The sequence below is a fragment of the Protobothrops mucrosquamatus genome, unplaced genomic scaffold, assembly GCF_001527695.2.
Source record: "Protobothrops mucrosquamatus isolate PMUCROS unplaced genomic scaffold, P.Mucros_1.0 scaffold487, whole genome shotgun sequence".
Classification (NCBI taxonomy): Eukaryota; Metazoa; Chordata; class Lepidosauria; order Squamata; family Viperidae; genus Protobothrops; species Protobothrops mucrosquamatus.
Window position 1 is genome coordinate 53,668 of NW_015386806.1, and position 10,907 is coordinate 64,574.

Consider the following 10,907-nt stretch of genomic DNA (forward strand, 5'->3'; position numbering starts at 1 on the left):
TGAGCTGAACCGGTGGCAGCACCGCACAACCCTGAGCGAGAGATGGCTGGAGCTGCAGGGCTGTCAGGGCTCAGCGGAAGCGCCAGGATCAATGCCGTTTTCCAGCTGATCGGCGCTTCTTCGGGACTGTCAGGGATCAGCGGAAGCGCCAGGATCAGCGCCAGGCTCCAGCTGGAGCTCTGCGCTGATCCTGGTGCTTTGCTGAGCCCTGAAGAAGCACCAATCAGCTGGAAAGTAGCACTGATCCTGGCGCTTCTGCTGAGCCCAGAAGAAGCACCGAGCAGCTGGAATGTTGCAGCATCTCCAGGGTCTTGTGATTTACATTCAGATGCTTGGCAACTGATTCATATTTATGACGGTCACAGTGTCCCAGGATCCTGTGAAGAAACCTGCTGCAACCACCCAGCAGACGGGGGGAATAAAAACCAAACACCCCCACCCCACCCCCGCTGCCAATCCTCAACAGAAATGCTCACAACAATGTAAACCTCGGACAGGAGGAAGAGCGCGGCTAGGTGGGCCGGCAGGTGTCTTGCTTGGCTGTGGCTTGGGGGGCACTTTTTTCAGTGCCATTGTAACTTCGAACAGTCTCTAAGCAAACTGTTGTAAGTTGAGGACTACCTGTACTTCATCACTTTTTTCCTTTTTTTTTTTTTTTGGTCATCAAGTTTTTGACACCTTGCTAGGTGACTGGTGGTACTCGGATGTTGCCATATCCTAAAAGTGGTACAATGGGTGAAAAGGTTGAAAAGCCCTGATGTAGAGGACTACCTGTAGCGTAACATGGGTGAACTGCAGGGCATCCAGAAGCATACACATCACTGCATTGTGGACCAGGTGCAGCTTCCAGGTGGTCTTCAAAGGTAGCCCCCTGTAGAGCACATTGCAATAATTGAATGATGTGGCTAAGGCATGAGTGACAGCAAGAAATGAAGCAATCCATCCAAAAAGGCATCTGTCTGAGAATGGGAAACTTCCTTGTTGGCAATAATTTGGATGTTTTAAGAAAAGAAACTGGGGGATTTTCACCACTGATTTCTCAGTGGTGAGAAAAGCTATGGAACATTCATGACACAAGATACACCAGTTTTTGCCTACCCCAGTTGTTCCCGTTCAAAGCAAAGCAAATAAAAAGCACCAAAAGATATTGACATCACCTGGAATCTTGAAACAGCATTTACCTTAAAAATACCAAGACTTCTTTTTAAAAAACATTTAGCACAAAATGAGGACCAAATTAGAACTTTACTTTTAAGGGTGGCCTCAGAGAGCAAATCCTTTTGCCCCCTACTGGTTATATACAGGTAGTCCTCAACTTACAACCATAATGGAGCCCAACATTTCTGTTGCTAAGCGAGACAGTTGTTAAGTGAATTTTGCCCCCTTTTACCACCTTCCTTGCCACAGTTGTTAAGCAAATCATTGCAGTCATTAAGCTAGTAGCACGGTTGTTAAGTGAATCTGTCTTCCCCATTGACTTTGCTTGTCAGAAGGTCGCAAAAGGGGATCGTGTGACCCTGGGAGACTGCGACCGTCATAAATATGAGTCAGTTGCCGAGCGTCTCAATCTCAGTCACAACAGTTGTGTGAAAACTGGTCATGAGTCACTTTTTTCAGTGCTGTTATAACTTTGAACGGTCACTGTTGTGAGTCGAGGACTACCTATACAAATCTTGGGGTTTTGCATTGATGTTTATGGGCAGCAGGGTGTTTAAAATGTGAACAAGTATATCCCCTTTGCAGAAAATAATATGGTTTGTTATATCCTGATTTCTGTGTGCCTTGTTCTTCTTTTTCAGAAGAAGAGTAGTAGAGATAGCCCTCAACTTATGACCAGTCATGTAGTGATTGATCACAGTTACAACGGACCTCCCGGAGGGGGGGAGGGGTACTTATGATCTGGTTCTGAAGTTCCCACGGCTGCCCATCCAGTGGTGGGATTCAAATATGTGAACAACCGGTTCTCTGTCTGGATGCCGCTTCTGGAAGTCTATTCTGGGCCTGGGCAACAAAAAATTAGCTACCGGTTCTCCCAAAGTGGTGCAAACTGGCTGAATCCCACCACTGTGCCCATCCCCCCGTGATCACGTGAGACTGCATGTTGGTACTCAACCACCGGCCCACATTTATGGCCACTCATAGCATCCCATGGTAACATGACCATGTTTTGCAATGTTGCTGCCCAAAACTGGCATGTACTTCTCGCTTTCAGCAAAACTGGCCCATGGAAAACCATTGGTTCCATTAACGGCTGCAGTGTTCGCTTAAGGATTGCCACAGAAAAGGTCGTAAAATCGGGTTGGTCACATGGGTATCCCCTTTTACGACCATCATGACTTACAAACGTGATGGGCAGACTCCATTGCAGTCCCAAACTGAGGACCACTTGTAATCCTCTACAAAGACGGGAGATCCAAGAACCAGGGCCTGGTTGACGTCCATTTGTTTGTTTTATTGCACTAATCTTGCAAGACTCCGTTCTGTTTCTCCCATAGAACAAGTGGCAGTAATGCTGATTGCTTGGAATACTTTTTTTTTTTTTTTTGCATTTTGAAGGGGTTGGAAACATTTGTGATGTCTTCATAAGGGCACACATGGCTGGCTCCAGGCTTAAAGGAGTCTTCTGCATGGCACCCTCTGCTGTAATCTCTCTTCTTAATGCCACTTTATGTCTTCCAGAGGCTGTGCAGGATAAGTTCTGTTCATCACAGCAGAATCGTATTCTGACAATTTTCCTCTTTGGGCAAACAGTGTCCTTATATTGTCCCCACCCATTATGTCATGGTTAGCTGTACCCATCTTAACAGTAGTTTCCCTCTTGTTCCAAAATGATCCAGCAACAGTACCTCTTAAGGTATACAAGACAACCCGTGACCCATTGGGTCATCCTTTCAAAGTATTTCCTTACCTAAATAAAGATACAGAATGACCACAGGCAGGCAAAATAACAATGGGAGCAAGAACGACCTCTGACTTCCTGCCGGCTTCCCCATTGAGGGAAAGGGAGCTAGAGAGCATTGGAAATAACGATTGAAGTAATCAGTGCTCAGTCATTGCAGGGTGCAAATAATGGCCGCTCACACGCAGCAGTTTATTCTTTTTATACAGTATTACAAGCAGGAAAAGGTTTAACATGGCAACAGCCCAGCAACAGCACTTCATTGGTTAATCTACTCACCAATGCTTAAGGATGGAAAGTAAGAGGCCAGAAAGAGGGAAAAGTAGGCAATGACACATTGTTGATCCGAACTGTTATCAGACAAGCAAGGTCACACAGAGCTACGCACTTTCACATCGCTATGGAGATGTGAGAGGAGAAGTTAGATGCAGAAAGGAGGGGCACATGTCAGGAGAGACAGTTTTCTGATCATCGCCTTTATCTGTTCCTTATCTCCACAAACGATCACACAATTTCTTTTTCTACTTTCTCTTTCCTTTCCCCCTTTTTTCTCTGCATTTTTTAATTTTTAATATTTTTTTTTTATTTTGCAGTTGCATAATCTAATCTTTAATAAAATTATTGGGGGAGAAAAAAGGAAATCACAATCACATGACCACAGCTTTAACTTTGTGAATATATCTAGACAAAGACAATAACAGAATAACAGAGTTAGAAGGGACCTTGGAGATCTTCTAGTCCAGGGGTCCCCAACCCCCGGTCCGTGGACCTGTTCCGGGCCGCGGCATGCCAGCAACTGGTCCGCACAAACAAGAAAAGCCCCATCCGCGGGATGCAGGCAGCACACAAAACCATGCCCCCTCCAGTCCGCAGAAAAACCTCTCTCCATGGAACCGGTCCCTGGTGCTCAAAAGGTTGGGGACCTTTGTTCTAGTCCAATCCCCTGCTCAGGCAGGAAACCCTATACCATTTCAGACAAATGGCTGTCCAGTCTCTTCTTAAAAACGTCCAGTGTTGGAGCATTCACCACTTCCGGAGGCAGGTTGTTCCACTGATTAATTGTTCTAACTGACAGGAAGTTTCTCCTTAGTTCTAGGTTGCTTGTCTCCTTGATTATTTTCCATCCATTGCTTCTTGTGCTGTCTTCAGGTGCTTTGGAAAATAGCTTGACTCCCTCTTCTTTATGGCAGCCCCTTGAATATTGGAAAACTGCTATTATGTCACCCCTCTTTTTTCTTTTCATTAAACTAGACAAACCCAATTCCAGCAACCGTTCTTTATATCTTTAGCCTCCAGTCCCCTAACTGGTGTGAAGATCTTTGAAATTTTAATTATTTGGGAGTAATGGGTCTTGGATTTTGTATGCATTCTTTAAGTTAGCAGATTTGAGGTACCCTAATTCAAAAATGTTTGCACTATGATGCATCGTTCAGGCTAATTGAAGGTTACAGACAAACCAACAGGAGAATTTTAACAATCTATAGGTAGTCTTCAACTTATGACCACAATTAAGCTCAAAATTTCTGTTGCTAAGCGAGACAGATGTTAAGTGAGTTCCCCCCACCCCATTTTATGACCTTTCTAACCGTTTCTAAGTGAAACTGGCTTCCCTATTGACTTTGCTTGTCAGAAGGTCACAGTGATCACATGACCCTGGGAGACTGCAACCATCATAAATATGAGTCAGTTGTCAAGCATCTGAATTTCGATCACGTGATCATGGGGATCCTGCAATGGTCGTATGTGTGAAAAACAGTCAAAAGTCATTTTTTTCAGTGCTATTGTAACTTTGAATGGTCACTAAATGAATTGTTAAGTTGAGGACTACCTGTGTAGATAACACTACTCATTACCTTGAATGCAAAACCTGCTCACCTGTTGTGGGGATGATAATAAGCATGTTTTGCTAATGCTGGGGAGCCCATTTGCTCACTTTGGTCACAACAGAGTGTCCACAGTGGCCATATCTGTCCCTCATTTCACACATGTTGTCTCCAACCCTCCTTCCCTCTGCACACACACAAACACACACACACACATATCCTCTTTTTTTTTTAAAACAAGTTTTATTGGTTTTTTCATTTTACAAACAAGTGCTTAAGAAACAACGTGGTGGCAGGGCAATCAATTGTCCACAAAACAAAGTCATATTCATAAAGTTCGAATTAAGTCATTAAAAACCTCCTCTCTTTACCCTCTAATGACATATTATATTCAAATTGATATATTACAATACAACTAAATCAATCATAGCAATCCTCAATAATCTTTCGTCTAAATAAATCTACAAATCCGAATCCTGTATTGAGTTTACCTATTTCACTTACTATGTTCCATATTTCTAATCTAAATACCTAGTTAACACTTCGGGGGTCTCCCCATAACCTTTTCCCTTAACATATTCACTAAGCATTTATTAATATCATTTCTTCCTTTTTCTTATTCCTCTTCCATTACAAATGACTATCAATTCTAATAAGAAAAGAAACTATTAATTCAAATCAGAAAGGGGAAAAAAAAACAAAGAAAAAGAAACAGAGACAAAACAAAAAAAAAGAAAAGAGAAAAAATACCTTTCTATTTCTATTATTCTTTATAATCTAACAATCAATCCCTCAATATCTATATCAAATTTCTTTAACTTCCTCCCAAAATTACTGTATCCAAAACGTATTAATACATAGACAAAACAAGTTATTATTAAGTTCAAACCTTAATTAGTTTTTTATTCAATCTAACCTCTTATTTAACTGTTTTTAAGCCATAAATCAATCCATATCTGATAAGCCTTTTGAACCCATTACCTAAAACCTTAAGTCACATTCTTAAATCTTATTCTGGCTATCCTTTTCTGCCAAACCGGTTTCCATAACAAGGCCTCTATATCAATGAACAAGTCACTCTTTATGCTTTGTAGAATCCTTTGAATCAAACAGAAACATCCTCTTTTCTGTTTTAGAGACCTAGCTCCTTTGTAAGTAGTCCCTTGTTGTTTTGAAAAGTCAAATCTCCACATTTGAAACTGTTGAATAGCTGGCTCAGTTATGTCCAACTTTGCAGATGATAGTTGTTTATCCAGGCTACCATAGTTCTCAGCTCGTTGTATTTGTCTGTCCATTTCTATTGGTTTTAAGATTGTAAGTGGATTACTTGCAATCCTTTTTGATTCCTCAGAGATCTCATCCGCATGCATATGAAATAGGATGAAATCTTCTTTACCTTTAGTTAGTCCCGCTTCTGTTGTTTTTTGGTCTCTAGAGTGCTCAGATAAGGTCTGGGAGTCAATTTGTTGATTCAAAGCAGAGTTTCTGTTTTTTATTTCCATAGTAAATTCTTTTATTTGCAAACGTATTTCATCAGTAGCTTCGTAAAGTTTTTCCAGTATAAGTTTATAGTCAAGTTGAACTGAGGGTTGCTCCATTTCAACAATAATTAGAAACAGTCTGTATCATTTAGTAGAGGCTATGTTCAGAAAACATAATCATTGTCCACCCCCACCAGTACAGCTGTTAATTTTCTTTGTATTTTTCCTTATGTGGTAATCTGAAAGTCAAGGTCAATCTGAGTCCTCAGAAAAAAGGGAAAGTTGCAATTTTAACTTTTTCCACAAGGTGTCCTCAGTACAATGTAAAATCTTCTCCCATAGACCAGGAATCTCATAAACAAGATCAGGAAACACAGAGAGAAAAAAGAATTCAAGTCCAATAGCAGATTCAATAAAAAGTTTTCCAAGACCCCAAAGTGAAAAAAACGAATAAAAATAGAGATAAAAAAGTCACTTTAAGTTAATTCAATCCATAAGCTTCTTTTTCCCACACTCACCAACGCCGCCTTCTCAGAGCAGGGAAATAATTTCAAAAGTGCTTTTTACAGGCACAAAAAAAAAAAACCCAAGAGAGGGAAGGTAAAAAGTCTCACCCGGCTCAGCCACGGTGGTTCCTGTGCTTAGATGTTCTTCTGACTTCTGGTTTCAGCGGCTAGGTGAACGGCCATTCTACCGGCCGTTCTTTCCACCATCGGCCCAAAGGAGCAATTTTGGTCCTTGGAAGAAGCTGCCGCTCTCCCAAGGACGACGAGGACCTCCTCACCGGTAGCCACCCCTCCAAGGCGGCTTTTCGACCCGATTAAGGGTCTACCGGCAGCGGAGAATCAGCTGGCGAAGAGAGCAGTCTCCTCACGCAGCTGCGAGCGCCGTTATCCGGAACCGGAAGTCACATATCCTCTTTTTGATACCAGAGTATTTCCAGGCTACAAACAAGGTATAAGAGAGGACAGCAGAACCCCACAATTTCATTTCAGGGAGAAGAAAAACTGTTTTTCACTATTTTGTTTTAACAGTATTCTAAAAGATATATTTGTCACAAGATGCAGCTTCTGCTTCTTCTCAATATAACGTCCAATAATGAAGGATGGTGAACTGGTCTTTGTTGCTTCTTTGCCAGTTTCCTTCTACGAGTCTGTTTCAATCACTTTCCCAATGCCACACACACACACACACACACACACACACACACACACACACACACACACACACACACCATCCTGCTCAGAGAATGATTGTTTAGAAATTAATCACTATCAGTTCTGCTCTACAGGATCTAGGGATTCACACAATCGTGGCAGAATCTACCTTTTTCCTCTCTGGGGCTCTTTCTGCTTGTTGTCTTCCCATGTAGTTCTTTATTTCATACTGTTTTAACTTAAGAGTTCCCCAACTATATTAACAGGATCTTGCAAGTCTCAGTGCGCTTCTCTGAGAAATAATACTATTATTATTGGTTGGTCACACTGTCAGTTAGATGTTTAAATTGGAATTGCATTTTTATCCACATACCTTCCCAAGGACCTGGGAGAGGCAGATAACCATTCATTTAGTGGCTGTTCAGAGTTACAGAAGCACTGAAAAAAGTGACTTATGACCAGTCCTCACACTTACAACCATCATAGCATCCCCCCAGTTGCATGATCAAAATGCAGGTGCCTGGCAAACCGCATGCATTTATGACGGGTTCAGCATCCTAAGGTCACATGATCACCATTTGCCACCTCCCCAGTCACTTCAAACAAGAAAAGTCAACGGGGGAAGCCAAGTTCGTTTAACAACTATGTGATTCACTTAACAACTGTGACAAAAAAGGTCATGAAATCAGGTGTGACTCACTTAACAGAAACCTTGTTTAGCAATGGAAATTCTGGTCCCAACTGTGGTTGTTAAGTCAAGGATTAACTATGCAAAGAAAGTTATACACACAACATGCCATGATATCCCCATAGAATGTAAAGTTTGCAATAGTGGTGAATATCTGTAGCTCAGGTTTAGGATGAGGGTGAAGGTTCATTGTCCCAGCTTGTGGGTTGGTTTCCAAACGTTTCATCACCAGGCTAGGTAACATCTTCAGCGGAGTTTGGGGGAAGTCAGTGTCAGTGCTCCTCTGTTTATAAGGGCTTTGTGTGGTCAGTGGGTCTTGTGATGGGTCAGGTGTGGATGTGTCAAGTGAGGGTCTTGTGATGAGTCAGGTGTGGGTGTGTCAAATGAGGGTCTTGTAATGGTCTTGTGATGGGGTCAGGTGTGGGGGTGTCAAATGAGGGTCTTGTGATGGGGAGATTACATCAGGTGAAGGTCATTGGGAAGTGAAGTACTGCTGGGGGGCTTATGTAGGTTGGTTGGGGGTCAGTGCTGTCTCTGGTTGGCTGTGTGGTTGATTTGGATTCTGAGGGGTTTGTAGGCTGGTTGTAGGTCAATGTGTCTGTTGATGGAATTGCTGGTGGAGTGCCAGGCTTCAATGAACTCAGTGACACTGACATCCCCTGAACTCTGCTGAAGATGTTACCTAGCCTGGTAGGGAAACTTTCAGAAACCAATCTACAAGCTCGGAGAACAAACCTTCACCCTCAGAATGTAAAGTTCACAACTACAGTGAAAACTATTTTTCATTGTGTTTTATTCCCCATAATAGCTTTCCCATCTGGAAGGTGTCCTATTCATAGTTCCTAATGTTAGTGATTCCTATCTGGTAATGTGACTTTGGATGATGGCTGATCATCGGTCTCTGTCCTAATCTCGACCCTTCCTTCTGTCACTGCTCTGCAGGGTGCCGGTGTGATGTCTGTCTACCTCTTCACCAAACGTTACGCCGAAGAGGAAATGTATCGCCCGCACCCGGCCTTCTACCGTCCGCGCCTGAGCGACTGTTCTGACTACTCGGGTCAGTTCTTGCACCCTGAAGTGTGGCACCGTGGACGCAGTCCCTCTGACATCTCCAGCGATGTTTCCATCCAGATGACTCAGAACTACCCACCAGCCATCAAGTATCCCGAACATATGCACATATCAACATCACCTTGCTAGACCTGCCATAGAACATGGTGGACAAGGAGCCTGGCCTTTGCTTGTAGACTACGTTCTCCAATCTCCCCAGCTCCCCATGAGGCTGCCCTACTAATGGGGACCTCCTTCCTTCTTTGAAGACCTTCTACCACCTGCTTTGCTATAAATGCCATCTCTGTCTCTGTCTCTCTGTCTCTGTCTCTCTCTCTTTCCCCTTTTCCCATTTCCTCCTTCTCCAGCTAGTGGGAGTCTTCCAAGCCACCTATGGAATTGCTGATGCTCATGTTGGAAAACTGTTTTCAGTTCTGACCTCTTCCAGGAATCCACCATCCAACGGAAAAAATCTTCCTCACCCTTTCCTACCTTCCTGATCCTCTACAGACCAGTGGAAGAAGTGGCACGAAGGAACATGTTTTCCACTTCTGGGGATGCAGCCTCAAATGTTTTCTCCTTTCATTCAGATAGTTGGAATCGCTACCAAGAAACAGCTCACCAAGCATGCTTCCTTCAACATTCTCCCCAAAGATTTGACAAAAATTGGGTTGCGAAACCATCTCTGCTTTTTTCAGATCTCGAGAGGAAGAACTACCAACTGCTGTTTTTTTAAATCAATTCCTGATTTTTTTAAATCAATTCCTGATTTAGTATCCCCATCTTAGCAAACAGCAAACAGCAACGTAATGGCTTTACTGTTACTGGCACCGTATTTAGTTTTCTGACAGGAAATGGCATCTTATTTTATTTTCCTCCATATCCAAAAAGCCCAATTTCTCCAGCTTTATGCACCTGCAAACAATAATCTTTCCACGTGTTAGTAAGAAATGACAGGTAATATATATATATATAGGGATACCATATTAGTTTGGCTAAGAATGGCCAGGTCCAAGGAAGCATCTTGCTGTTTTTTTTTCCACTGCAAGTAGTCCTCAACTTATGACTGCAACCGAGACCAGAATTTCCTTGCTAAGCAAGTGGTTGTTAAGTGACTCAGCCCGATTTTATGTCTTTTTTTTGCCATGGTTGCCATGAATCATGGTTGCCATGAATCACTGCAGTTGTTTAGCGACTCACACAGTCCTTAAGTGACTTGGTCTTTCCCTATGAACTTTGCTTCTAGGAAGCTGGCTGGGAAGGCCACTAAATGGTGGTCACATGAACCCCAGGGATGCTGCAATGGTGGAAAAGAGATGCCGGTTGCCAAGCACCGGAATTTTGATCCTGTGACCATGCCGCAAAAGTTGTAAGAGTAAGGACTGACCGTAAAGTCACTTTTTCCAGTGCTTGTTGTAATTTCAAACTGGCTAAACGAAGGTTTGCAAGTCGAGGATTAACTGTATTCTGGAATGAAACAAGCTCTGAGATTGTTGCTAGATGGATCTAGCTCTGAAAAAAAAACCAATTTCCCTTAAGTTTTTCCCCAGTACTTTTTCATCTACAAATGAATTGTAGTTTGAAGCTACATACCCCCCACCTCTGTAATTTTCTGTATCCTAAATTCAGTTCTTACTCCTTCGTTCTCATCTTCTAGATGGGGGTGTACAACCTTGACAACTTTAAGACCTGTGGACTTCAACTCCCAGAATTCTGGGAGTTGAAGTCCATAAATTTTAAAATTGCGAAGGTTGGACATATCTGTCTGGGTTCTAACAACTGATGACTAGGCCACTTTTTTATACAGTC

General features: G+C 42.6%; 1 protein-coding gene across 1 annotated transcript in view; it reads left to right on the forward strand.

The window, feature by feature from the left end:
• LOC107288142 (voltage-dependent calcium channel gamma-7 subunit) overlaps positions 1-9,271 on the forward strand; it is a 40,040-nt gene extending 30,769 nt beyond the window's left edge. The window contains exon 5 of the mRNA XM_015816728.1: positions 8,991-9,271. Within this exon, the coding sequence (XP_015672214.1) occupies positions 8,991-9,248 (258 nt within the window). The 3' untranslated portion in view covers positions 9,249-9,271. The remainder of the gene's footprint in view (positions 1-8,990) is intronic.
• The last annotated feature ends 1,636 nt before the right edge of the window (positions 9,272-10,907 follow it).